The sequence below is a fragment of the Mustela lutreola genome, chromosome 11, assembly GCF_030435805.1.
Source record: "Mustela lutreola isolate mMusLut2 chromosome 11, mMusLut2.pri, whole genome shotgun sequence".
Lineage (NCBI taxonomy): Eukaryota > Metazoa > Chordata > Mammalia > Carnivora > Mustelidae > Mustela > Mustela lutreola.
In genome coordinates, this window is record NC_081300.1 from 102,004,061 (window position 1) to 102,023,181 (window position 19,121).

The 19,121-nt window shown below is 62.2% G+C and overlaps 1 protein-coding gene across 3 annotated transcripts in view; it reads right to left on the bottom strand.

The window, feature by feature from the left end:
* The window catches only part of GALNT9 (polypeptide N-acetylgalactosaminyltransferase 9), a 70,998-nt gene that overhangs the window by 9,908 nt on the left and 41,969 nt on the right, over positions 1–19,121 (bottom strand). For all 3 annotated transcript variants that reach the window (XM_059139977.1, XM_059139980.1, XM_059139978.1), the window contains one exon: positions 13,925–14,042. In XM_059139977.1, coding sequence (XP_058995960.1) covers positions 13,925–14,042 — 118 coding nt within the window. The remainder of the gene's footprint in view (positions 1–13,924; positions 14,043–19,121) is intronic.

Sequence of the window (19,121 nt, forward strand, 5' to 3'; positions counted from 1 at the left end):
CACCATCTCTCCCTGCTGGGCTCCCAGCCTGCCCGCACCGCCCCTCTGCAGCCCGTGCAGAGCCCAGGGCACAGCTCCTTCACGATGCTGGTGCAGACCCTGCCCCTGGGACAAGGGCGTGGGCTCAAGTTTGCTTCTTTGTGTTGAGCGAGGGGATGAGAGGCCGGCCCTGTGTCCTGCTTCCACAGCCTGGTGCCAGGAGGACGTGGAGGGGGCACTTAAACCACTTCTGCTCACACGCCTCCGGCTGGACTGCCAGGACGCTGGGAACACAGGTGCACATGCGGTGAGCCAGGACTCTTCCAGAAGGCCGGCATGGAGGTGCAGGGACAGTGCCGTGCTTCCCGCACGCTCCTACGGCGGCCGCCGCCTCCCTCCATCTCTGGAGGGACCGCCACGCCCCCGCTGCTGTTCCTGCCGCTGGCCCTGTGCTCCCGGGGCTCCCGGGGCTCTCCAGCCTCACCGCTCTCTCTCCCTCCCCATGGCTCCAGGGCTTGTGCCCCTGCTGTGCCCTCTGGGGGCATGCCCTCCCTTGATTTCTGTGCCAGGCTGCCCACAAGGCTTTGCTCAGATGCCGCCCTTCGTGGCACCCTCTGCACCCTCTGAAGCTGCAGCCCCGCGGGGCTCCTGGCTCCCCTGGTCTGTCCTTCCCACTAATGTGTGAGCTTCAGGACCACCCCACCTGCCACTCTCAGAACACAACTTGTACCACGGCCGGGGCTCAGGGAACGGTTGTTCAATGAACGGTCGGGATGGCTGGACGGGCCTTGCCGCATCTGGCTCCGTGGCTTCAAGCTTTAGTCACGTGAGGACGGCTCATGTGGGCTCTGTGGGGAGTTCAGGGCCCTTCTGCTCCCCACAACTTTGTTGGGTGAAACTGGCCTCGGAGGGCGGGAAGGGTGCCGTGGCAGGGCGCTGTGTGGCCCCCGAGCCAGGACACCGTGTGCAGGAAGAGAGTAGGTGAGCTCTGGCTGGGGATTCTGGGCATGACCCCGCGGGCAACTTCTGGGGGGCAGGAGGTCGGGTAGGGTCGGTGGGGGCATTTCTATGTGGAGGTTCGGGGTCCTGGCTCCAGACCCTGACTCAAGCTGCATGTTCCTGTCCCCCCTGTGGCTAGAGGGGACCTGCCAGACCGTTCTGGCCTTTGAGATAAGGCGGGGCTTTTAGGGAGGCTATGGTTTGTGGACGAGAGGTCCAGGGGGTGGCAGCCGTCTTGTGGCCATGAGGCAGCCCACATGAGGCTCGTGGTCTAGACACCAAGGATGGCCAACGGAAAGCTAGAGCCTATCAGCTGTGAGCTCTGTGAGAGGCCTGGATCCCCACCCCGTCCGGCCTCCGCAGGGGTTTTCTGTCCCTGCGTTCCCGACACAGGAGGCTGGGCGAGGACGTGCTGCTGGGAGGTGCCGTGGGGGTTAATGTCGTTCTCATTACCGAGGTACTGTGGGTCATGAGACGGGTCCAAGGTCACACGGCAGCTTCATGGGTGGAGGGGAGACAGGGAGCCAGAACTATTGCATGACCCCCAAAGCTGCCTCTTCACCCAGAACGGAGGGGCAGAGTCGCAGGGGCTGGATGTGACCGTCACACCCATCTCGCGCCCCAACCACTAATTACGTCAATCAGCTTGCTTAATTGGCACCCAAACAGAAACCGCAAACACGAGGGGAGGACCAGGTGTCAGGGCTGCCACAGCTGCTTGGGGGGGGGGCGCCCTCGACACCCCCAGATCAGAGCTCCTCCAACGTCGAGCCCGTGTCTGATGGAGGGTTCCAGAGCTGTCCTCCGCCCTTGCAGACGAGGACTTTTACTGCTTCAAAGCCCGGAAACTGTGAGGGGTCAGCACAGATGCCAGGTAACGGGGCTCAGATGGGCCCTGCTGCCACCGCCGGGTGGTGTGAGCCCACAGGGCTGGGACGGAGCCCACGGGGGCCTGGCCGTCGCGGTGCCCGCACATCGGGACACAGGCAACACCTGAAGCGAGGTGCCCTGTCTCCTGCTTGGTTCTCTGTTCTCTCCGCGCCCCTATGATGAAAATGACACTTTCGTGGAGGGCCCCGCTATCTGAAGGCCAGGGCTTCCTGCGCCGGCGCGGAATGGGCAGACGGGCACCGCGGCGTGGCTCTGCCCTGGCCTGTAGGGCGCTGGGAGGAGGCTGTGCCCGCCGTGAGATGTTTTCCGGACCCCGACTTCCTTTAATTTGCACGCGGCCGCCCCACAGCCAGGAGCATGGCACCCACTGCTCAGTGATCCTGCACTTCTCAGGGAGCCCTGCCCGTCCTCACCTGCCCTGAGCTGACCTGAGAAGGGACACCTCGGCCCAAGCTCACAGAGCGGGGCGTCTGGAGAGCTGCAGTCGGCCAGCTGGGGACAGGAGCCCCAGACGTTGCTAGCCGTCAGAATCTGTGGGAGGAATTCAGTATCCTGTAGTCCAAGCCTCACCCTTGACCGGCCACTCAGGCACACCCACACTCACACCCACACTCACACGCACACACGTGTACACTCACCCCTCCCGGCCCTTCCTGTGTCTGTCTCAGCCCCAGCGGGAGCAGCCCTCCTGCCCCTCAGAGTGGACACCCAGGAGGCCACCGGGGCCTCTGCATTCTCCGGGCGGCATGGGAGCCCTGGGCCCCGCTCACCGGCCTCCGGGAACAGAGGCCGCCCTACGTAACAGCACAGCGGTGGCGGGGAGGCTGGAGCTAGGGGGTCGGGGCCTCCTTGGAGACTTGTGACTCTCGAGGCCTTCCGAGCTGGCCCTGTGCAGCATCGCTGTGGTCTCAGCAGGGGGCGGGGCAGTAGGGGTCCCGACGCCCCCGCCCCTGACTCACAGTGGCCCCCACAGGCCTCACCACCTCTCCGGGAAGACCTGATTGGAAATGCTGGTCACAGGCAACCAGCTCTGGCCAAACTAAACTCCTAGGGGTACAGTGGGAGGGGGTTCACGGAAGGGGGGTCCAGGGGAAGAGCAGTTGGTGTTGAAGCTGGGTGGGGGGCAGAGCAGCTCCTGGATACTCAGAGCAGCCTGGGCCTGAGAGCAGCACCGTCGGTCAGGCCCCCGGGTCTCCTCCATCAGGATCTGCCCTGTGACCTTGCAGAAAGCAGTGGGAAGGGGTCCAGCCCATGGAGATTACACTTGGGAGGAAATGCCACACAAAGGCACTGGGGTTTGTAGACCCAGCTGGGCCCGGCACCTTCCCAGCCACTGTGACAGAACGGAAGTCATTGGGCTTCATCCGTGACCTGCCCAAGATCCTCACCTCTTTCTCAGAGGATGTGCAGGTGACACAGAAGGGGCTTTCAGGGACAAAACCCATCCCTTGCTCTGGGCTGCGCCACCGTGTGTGCAGATACACGCAGCGTCCAAGCCAAGGCTGGGCGGAGTGCGTCTCCGTGCGCCCTGATGTGAGCTCAGGTGGGAAGGACTTTCTGAGCCCTCACTCCCGGCGACACTGAGAGCACGCCATTCACCCTCCTAAGGACACGTCTTTGCCCACGTGCTCCCCCTACTTGTCCATCCGCAACCATTCGTTCACCCAGCCAGCCACCAGCCATCCGTCCACTTCCTCCCACGGCCTCCCATCTATCCGTCTACCCATCCGTCCATCCGTCCATCCGTCCACCATCTACCCTCCACTTACCACCCCCCCCATCCATCTGCCTTGGTCCAAACAACCAGGCTGGAAATCCGGGTACGGTGCACGGCTGTGCATGAAGACGGCACACGAGCAGAGAGGAAAGCAAGCCCTGCCTCCCAGCCCAGACCTCCTGGCCAAAGGCTGGAAGCGGGCAGGAACAAGGCATCCGGCCCCCTAGGACATCTCGCCGGTGCAAAGCCACCAGATGCCCGGCCGCCATCTTCCTTTTGGTCGTGCAGAATCTCCCCCCCCCCAACAAACAAACACGGCCTCATACTCAGGAGGAAACTGCTTGTATGATTTCTGCAGATTTTGCATCTGAATCTAATTTCAAAAATCTATACTCTGCTCGATGTCCTTACAGTGTGGGCCCAACCCAGCCACGGGCCGACGCCTGCCCTCGTCACCAGGACCCTCACTCTGTAGGAGCAGTCCAGCTTCAGGGCCTGATGGACAAGTCTCACCTCCCAGGGCCTAGCTGGGCTCAATCCATCCATTTTTTATAAGAAAACATCTCTCTCGGGGATGATCTGTGTATACGCATACATGCCCCGACACAGGTGCTCCCGAGTCCCGTTCCCGGCGCCAGACCCCAGAAGCTTCTGAGCGGGGCTTTCATCCCCCAGAAGCTTCTGAGCGGGGCCTTCATTCCAAGCTCCTACTGTTTCCCTGAACGTGTCAAACACCCCAAACAAACGAGAAGTTAAAAAAAAAAAAAAAAAGATTGCCTTACTTCCAAACGAGTGGCTCTTAAAGTGGGACCCCCAGGCTGGTGGGGGCAGCCTTGCCCGGGGTGCCCTGGAGATGGGGGTGGTCGCCACTGCAAATCTCCGAATCGGAAACTCTGGGGTGGGCCTGGGCCGGCGGGCTGCGTTTTAACAAGGCCTCCAGGGGATTCTGATGTTCCTGGAGTTTGGGGGCAGCTGCGCTAAGGGCCTCCCTCCCCTCCGCCTGGCCTCTGGGTACCCTGGGCGTTGGGCACGGTCCTCTGTTCCATGGACAGTTTCTAGGATGGCGCTGCGTGTCCTTGCACGTTCGTCCTCCAGCAGGGGTGAGGCCGTGCCTCCTGGGTCGTGCCCCGGCACCGGCCCAAGTCTGAGCCCCCCGTAGCTGGATGAAACAACGGAGGAGGTAGGAAGAACCCCACGGACGTGGAGCTCTTCCCTGCCGCCCCCAAACACGCGGAAACGGTAGCTACGTCATTTAAAAGCTAAAAGCACACATGGCTCCCCGCCCCGCGGAAGGAGCAGACACAGGCCGGCAAGCGGGGGCTGGAGCTGTGGGGCGCGGGCGCCTGAGCCTCACGGACGGCCGGGGACGGAGTGCGGGGCCCTGCATGAGGCCTGGGGCGGGGCTGGGCGCCCGACCGTGACCAGAAGCTGCTCCCCGGTGGCAGCCAGACCCAGTGGGACAGGAGGAAGCAGAGGCGCACGGCCCCGGGAACCAGGAGACGCGTGTGACAGCCGGCCGCGGGTCTGGGGGTGAGAGCCAAGCCCCTCGGCTTCGCACCGGGGCCTGCGGGCCCGGCACCAGTAATCCGAGACGTCCACGCAGGGACAGGCAAACACGAAGGTACGATGCCCGTGAGCGCCGGGATCTCAGACGTGCCAAACGCACAAGGAAAGCCCAGGCCCAGAGGAGTCAGCCCCCAACCCCAGATGGGGTTCACGGAGGAGAGGGAACCAGCGGAGCGGGACGTGCGCAGACCGCGAGGCCTTCCAGAGAGGACGGAGGTGGGGAACCAGCCACGGGGAGAGGAGAGCACGAGTCAAAACCCACAGTCTACGAGTGGCCGCAGGTCACCAACAGGAACACACGTGCCGCACACATGAAACACACCCTCAGCGCAACGGAAACAGGGGCCCGCACAGTCGTCTGGACAGGGCTGAAGAGAGCACTCGTTCACTGGACATGGGGCTGAGGCGATCACCCAGGACGCAGGGCCCAACAGGGTAGGGTCGGCCCCCCCAGCTATGCGACTGGACCCCCGGGCCATGAGGTCACGTGCCAGGAACCCCGGCATTCTCCGTATTTGCGAAAAGACATCAGCCGTGGTCCACGGCGTCTACCAGGACCCGAGGAGAACACGGGGCAAGGAATGCACGGCGCGAGGGGGTCAGGGACCCAGACGGTCCCCTGGCCACTCCTGCGGGCGTGCTGACTGCCGGCAAGCTCTCGGGGTGCACAGACAGAGCAGGAGAGGCTCCGTGTTTCTAACGTCCCCGTGAAAGAGAACACAAGATCAGAGCCACGGAAACTCTATGGGGATGACAGGGAAGGACATACTCGCCGGTACCGCCTGACCTGCGACGCGGGAGCGAGGGGACAGGTGTGCGTGCCCCGATGGCACTGGGGTTGTGCAAAGGTGGCCCTGCCCGGCGGCGGGGAAGGGTGGCGTGTTTGATGAGTGCGGTGAGAAGCCCGGGGCTGCTACTTTCAAACAACAGAAGGAAAGATCACAGCCTTGCCCGGACAGAACATCCATCCTACGGGGATTCAAGCCTTTACTGTGCAGGAGGGACTGCAGGTGTCAGAGGTGCGGGTGCGGCCGGGCTGCTCAGACAGGCCTCTCCGAGAGGGACGGGGAAGACGCTGAGGACGGGGGACACGCGTGCCGACAGGGTCTCTGTCTGCGAGAGGCCAGCGGCACAAGGGGCGGACGGGACAGCCCCTGCATCACCCCGCACGGGGCCAGTCTCCCTAAAATCAACGGGAAACAAGGAACGCCGTCAGAACCCACTGGCCAAGGAAGAAACAGACGGTCAACACATGTACGAAAAAGGTCCGTGCTCACTAGCAAGTGAAAATACAAATTAAGCCAACAAAGACGTTTCCTTTGTGCCTGCCATCTTGGCGGGAAAAGTAACAGTATTTACTTCATTAGAGCCGTGTCCTATTCAGGCCTGGAGACTCTCTCCCTCACGCGCCGTGGCTGAGAAGATGTGTACAGAGACGGACACACAGACACAGGGCAGCGGGGACAGGTCGGGGATTTGGGAAGAGCTATCAAATGCCCTGAAAACGGGCATTCCGTCCGGCAGCGATCCTGTCTCCAGATGTCCATCCCGGAGGAGCGGCTGAGCCGTGAAGTGGACACCGGGCACTGACTTCTGTGCGGCGCAAGGTAGCAGAGCCCACGGATGGTCTGGAGCGCGCGCGGGAAGCCCAGGAGCCCTGGGCAGTGAGCCCGGCGCTGTCACAGGCCTGTGACTATGACAGCATCGGGGGGCAGTGTTCCTGCGTGTGCGCGTGCATCGGGGGGCAGTGTTCCCGCGTGTGCGCGTGCATCGGGGGGCAGTGTTCCCGCGTGTGCGCGCACATCCGCAGGCGATGCTCCCACATAGGTAAACCGTCTCTGAAAGGATGCCGCCTCTGGGCGCCGGCAGGAACTACCGTGACTTTCCTTCGGTCCTGGTTTGCTACTTCAGGGTTTTTCTAACAAGAGCTGGTTTTCGGAAGGAGGGTGAACCTGTGCTCAGAAATGCACCGTGTGTCATCACTGTTACAGTCGCTGTGAGCCTCGTTCAGGTGCTGTGAGCTTCCGTTTCACCAAATCCCTGCCAGCCCTGGAGGGTGGTCCTGCCACACCTACCCGTGACAGACGGAGAAGCTCAGAGAGAGGGCGGCTGGCTGGCCGGCAGAGGGCTCTCTGGAGGGTTTTCCCACCGAGACGTCCAAGTGGACGGAGGTGCTCCCCTGGCCCCGAGGTCTGACCCTCTGCTCAGCGGGACCTGGCAGGCAGCAGGGAGTGGACCGTGGACCGTGTCCCGTGGGCTGTGGGGAGCAGGAAGGCACCCTCGCTGTGCTAGGCAGACCCACCTCTTGCAACTAGAGCAAGCCCTTCCTGAAAGCCGCTAGAGCAGGACTTCACTGTTGGCTCCCCACACTCCCCTGTGCTCGCTGCCCATGGAGGAGTATCCAAGACTGGCCCCAAGCGCTCCCTGCACCCCTCTGACGTCCGGCGGCAGTGTGGTCACACATCCCCTGAGCCCTCCTGGAGTGACCGCAAGGCTCCGCCGCTCTGGCGAGACAGGAGCATATCTAACTCCCCTCTGGGATGACAAGGAAAGGCCTGCCACCCAGCCCCCAGGGGTTTGACACCCACATCCCACTGAAAAGGCCGGGTCTGAAGGTGCGGTGACGCGCCCAGCACTGTGAAGGCTTTCCCGTAACACCACGGAGAAGCAGCGAGTCCAAGAGTCTCCAAATAGGCGACGATTTCCAGCTTGCCTTCTGCCATGGCTCTCCCAGCTGGGGCACACACTGCTTGGTTTTGGCTTGAACTTTATTAGCCTAACGGAGGCTATGGGTTCATGTCCCCTAATGGCCTCGTGGACTCTCGCATTAGGAGGAACTGCTGGCATTTCCACAGTCACAGAAGGGGAGCGTGGCCCTAGGACCACAGAATTACTCCTCTGGGTGGGCCACCTTGCCAAGGACGGGCCAGAAACAGCGTGGCTGCAAGGTGCATCTGCGCCAGAAGGCAGGAGGAAGACCACGGGGTCATGGGGCTGCCTGCGGTCTTTGCCACGAGGGCCACATGCCTGCCAGGCACGCTCCTGCCTCGGGGCCTTTGCACATGCCGCCCTCCGTTGGGAATGCCTTCCCCTCAGCTGCCTGGCTTGCTTCCTCTCCCCTTCACACCTGCTCAGATGTGGCGTTCCTGCCCGGACTATCCCACGTAAACCGACAACTGGCCATCCCTCCCCTGCCCGTGTCTTTCCACAGATGCCACAGATAGCATGCCTTGCGCTGGATACACAGGCCTCGGGTCAGCAGAGACCCTGCGGAATCCTTAGCACCTGGGACTGTCTGGGAGACACCATAAGAAATTGTTCCACAAAAGGACAGCTCGCTTTCCCTCGACGTGTCCCCACCCCAGGCTCTGGCGTCCAGCAGGTCGCAGAGAGGCCCTCTCCCTCCCAGGCGATTCCTGTGCTCATTCCCAAGGGCATGGGACCCGGACTTACGGGGTCACCCGCAGCAGCCAATAGGCAGCGAATGAGACAGGCGCAGGCCTGGCCTTCCCGGACCTAGTCCTAGTCCAGCGGGGTGGGCAGGGGGAGGTGTCAGCGAGGGGCCACGGACAGAGCTATGTCACGGGAGGAACATGCTGTGGGGCCGAGAGCTGGGTTTGGAAGCAGCAGGGCTGGAAGGGAACCCTCCAGAGAGGGGCCAGCCGGGCCTGGCTGCGGGAGTGGAGGCCGGGCGGCTGACTGTGCGCCGAGGTGGGCGGGTGTTGGGGGGAGCCTGTGGATCCCGTTTGGGCTTTGTTCTCAGGGCGTGGGGAGCCCTGGGGCTCTGAGGGCTTGTGTAGGGAGCAGATAAGGGGGACGGGGTGAGGCTTTCAGAGATAACCCCCGCCCCCGCTCCCAGCCGTCAGCATCTCATGGGGACAGCGGCAGGTTCCTGCTCTGGGGACACAGAGGGAGTGTGCTGGTCACCCTGCCCTCGCCCCTCTGTGCCCGTCTTAGGCCCATGGAGGGCGGGTTTTGGGGCAGACCTTGCTCTAAACCTGGGGACAGGGCTGGGGCCCCAGGCTGGTGGCGGGTGCAGGTGAACCACTGTCCCGACCCCACCAGCAGCCAGTGGCGTCCACCGCGTCCCGACTGTGGAGGTGCTGGGGCGGGCGTGACTCGGGACCCCTGCAGCAGGCCTGTCTGCACCTGGGTCCTCCCCACTGGCTTGCGTCATATGTATGTAATTTACCTCATAAATTATATAATCTATATATAATCTATATAATCTACCTCGTCCGGCTGGGATGTTCCTGTTACCCGGGAAGCTACCTTGAACCCCGCAACAACAGAAGTAAAAAGGAACACGTATGAACGCACCCGTCCACGCGGTTTGTACGTGAAAAACTACGTAACACACGTGAAGCTGTGCTGTGTGAGCACACCCTCGTCTAGCATCTACGCTGGCATCTGCTCGTGCGTCTACACTGTACTCGTATCCATATCTGCTCCGCATCCACGCCACGTCACCTCCCTCTGCGAACCGGCCCAAGGCCCCCCGGCAGCGGCTGCCCCAGAGCCCTCCCCACACCCGGCAGGACCTGCACAGCCCTGAGTCCAGAGTCCACCATGCAAAGTGGACACCGAGGTGGGGGACGTTCCGGTCCCACCCATGGTCACAGCACCGGGGCCCGAGCACAGCTGGGCACTGGGGTCTCCTCATGCTGACACTCCTCTTTAAAGGTCCCAGAGGGCTCCTGTCCATGCTAACACCGCCTCCCCTGCCCCGTCGGCCACGCAGGTGAGAGCCGCCCTTCCCCCACCTCCCAGCACCAACACCAGCAGCGGCTGCTGGCTGTCACCTGCGGGCCGGGGGTGCTCTGCCTTTCTCTGTCACCCACGTGTTTGCCATGCATCAACCCCACTTCTGGACGTCACAGTGCAGACACCCCCTCCCTGCGGTCGCCTCTGCTGGGCGCCCCCTTCCCAGCAGGGCGTCCCTGTGCCACGGTTCCCCAACACGCCGCACTCCGCCTGTCCTCCGGGAGAGCCTCCCTCATGGGACGCAGCTCCTCCCCGTTCCCTGACCTGCCGGATTCTCAGGTACGACGTGCTGTCACCACGTCACGGTGACATCCAGGGACAGCTCCTCCCCGCCCTCCTGCCGGGCTCCGCTCCGTCGGGCTCCCAGGGGTCACTGGTTCCTGGCATCGTGGACCCCTGGTCTTGGGAGAACCACATCACACCGGTGTGGGGAGCTCAGCCTGCCCTCCCTGCTTCCTCTGGGGATGGGTTTGTCCAAGCCCCGGCCCCTGTATGACCTCACGCCTGGACCTCTCCGCTCTGTTTCTCCCTCCCTGTCCTGTCCCCCAGGCCCGCTGGGCTGGCTTGACCCCCCTCTACCCCCGGGGAGGGCCCTGGAGGGGGCTCTGCTCTGAGCAGGGGGGATCCTCAGGGTCGCACAGACCCTCCTGCCCTCAACCCAGCTGGGCTTGCCTTGGAAGGAGAGAGGGGAGCAGAACGTTCTAGGAGCGTCCCGCGGCCCTGCAACCCTAGCTGGATGGGGCCTCCCCAGCGCTGTCCCCCGCCCCACCGCTCCCTGGGCTCCCACTCCCCCTACCCAGCCGTAGCCGCAGGGGACAGCCGCAGCCGCCCCCTTGGAGTCTGCCGCGCGTGCCGACGGCTCCTAGGACCCCCTGTGTGTGTGCGCAGACCCGCGGCGGCCTCCCCGGGGCTCCCAGCCCGGAGCACGGCCCACACTGAGCTCGCTCCCCACGTGAGGATGGGGATCGTTAGTGAAGGATCCGTGTTCGATGACCAGCACAGTTGAGAAAAGTCAGCGTACGAAAAAACCTGCCGGTGTAGCCTCCTGCTTCCGTTTCTAACAGGCATGATTGAAGGTTGACTCTAAATTTTCTATTTAAAATTAGTCTGTGTCAGAGAATTAAAGAGAACGGCAAACATTTCTGAAATGCTTCGGAGAATCTGAGGTGTGGTAGACGTTCCAGGGATCAGATACGCTAGAACTTTCCAAGCACCTGGGGTGAGGGGATTTCTGCTGTGATATCAGACCTTCCAAGGGCTCCAGCAGGAGAGTAAACAGATTATATCTGTAAGTGTCATTTTAAAAGATCCAAGGGAATTTAATTAACTCAAGGCAGAAATGGAACTGATTGTTGTTTAACGGCATTTAATCTGTTCAACCCGAGTTAATCAAACATTAATCAGAGGGAAAGGGGAGGTGAGTGTTCTTACCGGATTAGATTTATAACTGTAATCATCGGGGTCCCGAGGTTTAACTTAAGAGCTTAGAGCAAATAGGTTTAGAAACGTGTGACTGCTACAGACTGTGTGGCAAGTTTTCAAGCCCAGCCTTCCTCTCCGCGAGTCAAGACTCCAGAAGCAAAGACAAACAACGCCCCCCAGAAGCCCAAACCAGCCGGAGTGCAGCCCCCCGAGCCCCAGCCAGGCCCCCCACCCTGGCTCTGCTCCTGGGCATTTGCGGGGTGCCGGCGCCCTGCCCCCCACCGGGTGTACCCCTCCGGGGTGGAGCCCAGGGGTCGGCGTTTTAAGGAAGCCTCTGGAGGCTGGAGGTGCAGCCCGGGCTCCCGCCCCTGCGCACTGACAGCCGTCCGGTCGTCTGGTCCCCGAGTCAGAGTCGCAGACCCTCGAGGGCCTCCTGTCCCGGCTGGGCCCCAAGTGAAGTTTAGAGAATCGCGGCCGCCGGGCTGTGGCTTCACGGCGCCAAGCACAGCAGGCCCCGAGGTGGACACTGTGGCCCCTGAGAGAGGATCCGGATCCCAAGCCCCACAAGCAGAGCCACTCCACAGTCCAGACCCGCGACTGAGTTAACCAGCAGCGCCGAGGAAGGGGTCTGCGCCCTGGGGGAGAGCGGTGGGGTGGGAAGTGGGGGGCAGCGGGGGGTGGAGGCTGGTCACTGAGGGCCCAGCCCGTCCCCAGAAGCCGCGCTGGTTTTCAGGAGTGACGGCCTGGGCGCTGCAGGTCCCACGACTGTGGGAAGCCGGCCACCCGGCCTCACCGGGGACACCAGCCTTCGAGCGCGCTGTGCACTCCAAATTAAAACCTGATTCATTACTTTTCAGACTGAAACGCAGCACTGAACCGTTTTTTTCTTGAAGCAGAGGAGAGTCAGAGCCCATGTCAGGCCCCATGGTGGGGAGGGACCCGGCCTCTGCAGGCACCGGGCTCCGGGAACAGCCGGTGTCTCCATCGCCACAGGGACCTCTCCACCTGCCCAGCTGCTCAGGCCAACTACTAGCAAGGCAGCTCTGACCTCCCTGAGCGCCCACCCCACCCCCAAGCAAACCCGGGGGGCGCTTCCTCAAGAATGCACCAGACCATGCAGGATCTCACCCCCCCCCCCCCCCCGGTCCTCACCACCTCACCTCTCTGCATCGCTCCAGAAGCCCTCATTCCCTCCACCCTGGAGTCCCAGGGGCCAGAGGAGCCCAGAAACACGGAAGCCAAGCCTGTCTCAGAGCCACCAATGCCTCCTGGCTTCCTCAGAGCAGAAGCTGACTCTCTCCTCCTCCGCCCTTCCTCTCAGCTCCAGCTGTGCATGTGTGTTTGCTTCCTGAGCGCATCAGCATGCTCCTGCCCCAGGGCCTTTGCCCCGGCCATTCTATCTGCCGGAAACACCCTTCCCTTCCCCTGATCATCCAAGCTCCCTCGTGGCACCTGGAGGTCTCTCTATAAATGTCCCTTCTTGGGGGGAGGCTTCCCTGACTGCCACCTCTAAAATTGCCGCCACCTCTGCACTCCTGCCCCTCGCTGCCTCCTTTCTCCGTTTGGTGCTTCTCACTAAATGACACACTTTCTCTTCTCACCTCCTCGCTGGAAGGTGAGCTGCAGGGAAACAGGATCTACGCCATCTGTTCCCTCCGTAGCCGGAGGCGGGCGCACAGCCGGTGCTCACAGAGCTGGTAAGTGAGGCTCAGCTCCCTGCAGGCACCGTGGGCTCCGGGGAGGAGGGTCTCGCCCAGCGCTGGCAGGGAGCTGGCTCTCTGAGCGCTTCCGATCTCCAAAGCCGCCTGCTCAGATCTGTCAAGTGCTGGTTCTGAGGGCTGTCCGGGCCGCTGCCCCTGAAGGGGACCTGTGTTCCCGCCACCGACATTCCCAAAGGCCTGAGCGACAAAGTGCCCTCCCTGGGGGCTAGGTTGGACCTCAGCTTCGGGCACCCACCCAAGAGAGAAGAGCTCTGCCACCCCAGAGACCCTGATTTGCAACCAAGATTCTTCCAGAACTTTCTATTAGTTCTCCAAGTTGCCAGGTGAGGAAGTTTGAAACCAGGAGGGGCCCCTGGGGTGCCGGGAAGAGGGTGGGAGGGGTGGGGGCCAGGGCCCATAGATCTCGGCTGGTGGCCTCCCTCGGAGGTGCCCCTGGCCATGCAGCCCCATGCTCTCCCCCGTGGGGCCCCAGGGGCCCAGTCCTGCCTGGGGCCTTTGCACAAGCTGCCTCCACGCCCACCGGGAGCAGCCATGGGGCCTCCAGTGCCCACGACCCACACCGGCACCCCTGCCTTCCACGTCCAGCTGAGATGAACCCAGACCCCGTGCACGGCAGGGGGGACAGCTCGAGGGCCGTGGTCCCACGGCGGACACTCGGTTCCCTGAGCCGAAGGAGCAGCTTGGAATGTTTCCAACCTCCCCGCAGCGCCATGAGCGCCCGAGAGCGAGTGGCGTTTGCAGTGGAGCAAACACAGCACGGTGTCCCACGCAGTGTGGCTCCTCACGCCGACTCCACGGGCTGCCCCTAACCGGTCTGCACACCCGTTCCCCGGACAGGTCGGGGGCCCCGTGCGGCATCACTTACCCTCATGCCCAGCTCGATGTTCTCGCCGCCATACACCTCCATGCCCGGGTCCAGCAGCCCGATGTCCGCGAAGTACTCCCGGTCCACCACGAACGAGCAGCCGATCATGGCGGGGGTCCTGGCGGGGGCAGAGACCGCTGTGAGCAGTGACAGGCATGCGGCCCCGAGCCCCGATCTGCTGCGGTGCTGGACATGGAACAGGCCAGCAGCTGGACAGCCCGGGACTCAGGATAGTGGCTTCTCACTTCCCAGACCCAGGCGGGCCCCCCTTGGGGTCATGCTTGTCCCCTTCAGAGCCCAGGAACGCTCCCAGCACAGGCCAAGTCCGAAGGCTAAGTGAAGAGCATCAGTGGACGATGAAAACCAGCACTCGACTCGGGCAAGGTAGTGTAGGGGATTTTACAGACACTAGTTTACTGAGCGAGTTGTTTGACTGTCCTGAACATCATTTCCCAAGCCCGAGTCACTTGCTTTCCTCCTTCATTATTTTGTCCGTTCTCTATGCCAGAACTCAGGGCAGCACTGGGCCGTGGCATAGGTTGTGCACTGCTCCGTGCTAAGGAACCTCACTGATATCAGGCTCTTTCTGAATGACACACCTTGAAGTTGTAGAATGCACAACCCGTGCAGCTGTAGACCACAGACTGCCATCTGTTCTATTATTTCTATAATTATCCACACCCACACATTTAAAAACTGTCAATCTTGCCTCGTCTGCAGAAATTCTATCTGTGGAATCAAGCATCTCTGTGCTACTTACATTCTCTCTAGTATGCCTCACAAATCTACCAGGGTTATGGGTCCCGAGGAAGTGGTCTTACAGAGCACCGTGAGTAGAGCGGGCACGGTGAGCCAGCATCACCGGGTCTGCTATCACGCAGTCATTCGCTCTTCATTCAATCACTAACGGAGGGAACAGTGAGCAAGTCCCAGGCAGTAAGGATAAAAAGAGAGTGCACAGTCTAGATGGCGCAAGGAAGCAGGACCTCTAGGCTTTGATGAAAGGTTTTTGCCTCAAAACACAGACGAGGCCCATCAGCTTGTAGGCTGAGGGGCTGGTGTCTTCCAGGCCCTGTCAGGAGGCAGCAAAGGCCTTCCGGTGTCTGCAAAGGCCCTGGGGCCGCTCCAGAGCCAAGCTGCTCCCTCCTCTTGCTGCTGCTCCTGCAGAGACGTCCCTCCTCACTAAAAACAACAGGGAAGCAGGGTCTCCATCACAACTCAGAGAAGCTTTTCTGCTCAGCGAGTGGCAAGTCGGAAGTAAACGCCCATCAGTTTAACAGAGGTCAGTTAACAGAGGTGTTAAAAAACAATTATCCTTTTATCTGTGCGAGGAGTCGATTTGCTTTGTCACTAGATTTTGGTCACAAATCTAACGGTAACGAAATTTTAATGCTGCTTTTGACTTTTTTTTTTTTAATTTTATATATATATATATTTTTTAAGATTTTATTTATTTATTTTACAGAGCGAGGGAGACCACAAGTAGGCAGAGAGGCAGGCAGAGGTGGGGGGAGCAGGCTCCCCGCTGAGCAGGGAGCCCGATGCGGGGCTCGATCCCAGGACCCTGGGATCATGACCTGAGCCGAAGGCAGAGGCTTAACCCACTGAGCCGCCCAGGCGCCCCCACTGCTTTTGACTTAATAGCAAGGGTTTGCCGGGTGAAGTTACAACGCACCGACGCATCACAGACACTTATCTCGTTTTCTTCAGGGCAGCGAAAATCTCCGTATGGGCTCTAGTGAATTAGAGTGCCAGATTCCCTGCCGAGTCTGTCGTAGCTGGTAATGATTTTTTTATTATTGCTCAGAATTCCAAAATAAACAGAAAATAAACGCACGAGGTGACGGGAGTGGAACCAGCGGCCGCGGAGTTTGCCGGCGTGAGGAGATCGTGCGGTGATCACAGAACACAGCAAGCCTCGGGCTGCTTTGGCTGAGGGGCTTCTGGGTCCCGGAGGAGATGTCGTCCAGGGGCACCCTTACCTTGGGCTGTCGTGTGACACGCACGGCCCACAGCTGGGGCCCCACTGAGGCTCCTGCCTCGTAACAGACACACAGACATGCACAGACGTGCAGACGCACGCTCCCAAGCCACGGGACTCCGGAGCCCTATGCGGGGGTGCTGATGGAATGAAGACCCCCAAACGTGCCCTTTGGCCTCCGGGAGACCAACAGGGGTCGGGGTGAGCCCACTCAGGCATCGAGAGGCCACATGCTCAGCGAGCGAGCACGGGGACGGCACCCAGGGTAACGCACGCATGCGGGCACACGGAGCACGAGGGCCCCGCCTGCGCGCGTTCCACGCGGGTGTGTGCAGGAACCGGTGTGCATGGGACCGGCCCTCTCGGGAAAGTCTGAAGCAACCGCTGGAAAGCCAGAAGCACCCCATGTGCCCCGAGAGGTGTCGAGAGCAGGGGGGACCCGGGGGGCTCTGAGCCCATGGGCCGTGTGGCCTTCCTGGCGCTTGGCTCCTTCGCCCACACCCCGCAGGCCGGACGCCGCCTCCCTCCAGCCACCCCGCCCGCCAACACCGACTGTAGAAGGTGTCTGGAGCCTGGGAGCCTCGGCGAGGACTGCTGTCGCCTACCCCACCATGGGCGTCTGTCTTGGGCACTAAGCTGGCGTGGTCTGCGGAAAGCGGCAGCACGGAGGAGGTCAGCTTGGAGGCCGTCCGCCTGGATGCTGCCATGAACTCGGGGCGGGGCCGTCCGCCTGGATGCTGCCATGAGCTCGGGGGACAGGACCAGCCACCCAGCCTGCAGCAGCAGGGACACCCAGCGCCCCTGCACGCACCTCTCAGAAGACAAGTGAGAAAGTCAGAGGGTAAACAGTCACTGTTCTTCCACGGGGCTTGGAGAAGCGTCCTGTGTGGGCCCAGGAGTGCATCTGTGTCTGTGCACGGATGTGTGTCTGCACACGTGTGCGTGTGGTGTGTGTGCAAGTGTGTCTGTGTGTGCAAGCAACTTTACGTGCGCGTGTCTGTGTGTGGTTGGTGCGTGCAGCTGTGAGTATGTCTATGAGTGTGCAGGGTATGTGTGTGCGTGTGAGATTCGGGCCCTCGCCCCGCACACACCTGGCTGTGGGAGGGGCCCGACAGCCGAACCCAGAGGGCTCCTTCCTGTGGGCCTGTCCTGGGCCCCTGGGCCTGCGGGAAGCCAGTTCATGCCCACAGGGCCCTCACCGTCCCCTGCATGCATAGGTGGAACTCTGCCCTGGTCCTGGGGACGGGAGCTCCAGCCCTGGCCACGGGCTCACGGCCACGGGACGCACGCGGGTTCCTGCACGCGGCCCCACGAGCCGTGCCCTGGGACGTGAGGCGGCAGCCGGGCTGACGCGCTTCCCCCACGTCCACTCTCCCTCCTCCTTGAGCTTCAAGTACAATGAACAGCAAGAAAATTTCCTCCAGTAAATCTTCACACGCCTGCCTCTCGGGCCTGGCTCTGACGGGCAGACGTGTCCTCAGGAAGGCCAGCGGCTCTTCCCATCAGTGACGTCGGCGGCAGGGACAGTTCTCAGACCGCTTTCCAGAAGAGACCGCATGGACCCGCATTCACCCTCCGCTGGGCTTGGGGAAGCGATCCTTCCAGTCGGGGTGGGTCGTACGACCTCCAAGAGATCCTTCTGCTGGGAGCCAGGCACAGCCGGGCTCTGCCCCGTGGGCAGCGGTAGGAAGCCGTGTCCGGGTCGGGGGGCCCGAGGGGATCCTCTCGGTGAGGACAAGGGTGGGGGCAAAGGGCTTCAAAGCTGCTCCGCGGCCTGGCTCAGCCGAGGGCTCAGTACTGCAGCGCGCCTCCAGCCACGCGAGAACTGGGGGAACAGCCCAGGGACCCACTATCCCCACCACCATGGTCCTGAGTAAAGCCCCCGTTCCCCGACATCTGCGGGGAGTCCCGCGGGACACGGGGTCTCCAGGAATTAAGTGCAGCTCCAAGCTGGCATGCAGCGCCCTGAAAGCCGGTGGTGTCTCCTTCCTGCGCCCCTCGCCGGCCCAGCCCGACCGTCCTGAGTCTCACCCCTGTTGTTACATGGACGACGGTTGGTCCCTTCGGCTCCACGACGGGCGCTGGCAGCCGGGCCCAGGCCGCTCAGCCTCCCGTTCACACCTGCTGGACGTGTGCGGCGTTTCTAAGACGGAACGGTGCGGCCACTGTGAGTGTCCACGGGGGTCTCTGCGTGGACACAGGCTTCCCGAGCTTCCAGGCCGACAGCTGCAGGACGGCGCGCCAAGCGGGACGTGGCTGCACCTTTAGGAGAAACCGCCAAACCCGTCTTCCGAAGAAGTGTTGCCAGTCCTGCCTTGGGGCTCGTGGGGGAGCTCAGCAGCGCCCAGCACGGCCCTCCCCACGGCCCCGGGCACCTCCCTGCGGTCCCTCCTGGCGGAGGCCGGCGTCTCCGTGACCTGCGGGCCTCTCCATCTCCTTTGGCAGCGCGTCTGTCTAAAGGCTTCGCCCGTGTTTGATTTGGAGTTTGGGCCTCGGGGTTTTCAGAAGCTCTCAGGTAGGGCCACTGACAAGGGGAGTTTGAGACAAGACCCCGTCTGGCTAGAAAATCCTGCTTCCCGGGCGGCTCGGGGCGTCCAGGGTTTGCCAAAAATTTCAGGTGCTTCCTCTCGGGCTGTCTTCACTGAGTCCTGCGACGGGAAACACTGGGCCCCGGTTTTGTGGACGAGGCATCGAGTGCATCTTGAATGAAGAAAAATTCCTTTCAAACCGCTGCTGCTTGCTCCGAGCGAGCCTGGGGGCCCGCTGGCCCGCCTCTGGGCACGGGTGGCCCTGTGTCCCGCGTCCCCTGCAGAGGCCCCAGAGCCCCAGTTCCTGCTCCTTCGGCTCTCGGGAGCACCGTGGCCGTCTCTGAGGACGCGGCCGCTGGCACAGGGCCAGGCCCCGGGGGGGCTGCTCTCCAGGTCCTGGGAATTACTGCTCCGGGCAGCTCTCTGTGTCGACAACACTATTTTCCTCAAAATCCATGAGCTGCTGGGTTCTGGCCGAGCTGTTCATCCCCAGGGTCCGCGGAACTCACAGTGGGTTGTCCCAGCGGCTCTCGGCCCGCAGCGGCTGCTGCTTGGAAGCCCCGGCAAGGCCCTCCTGGGGGAGAGGCTTTCAAAGGCCTCAGTGGCTGCCCGGCACAGTGGGCCGTTTCGGCGGGGTTTGGGCAGGGACATGCCAGTTTGAACAGAGTGGGGGGCGGGTGACTCCCAG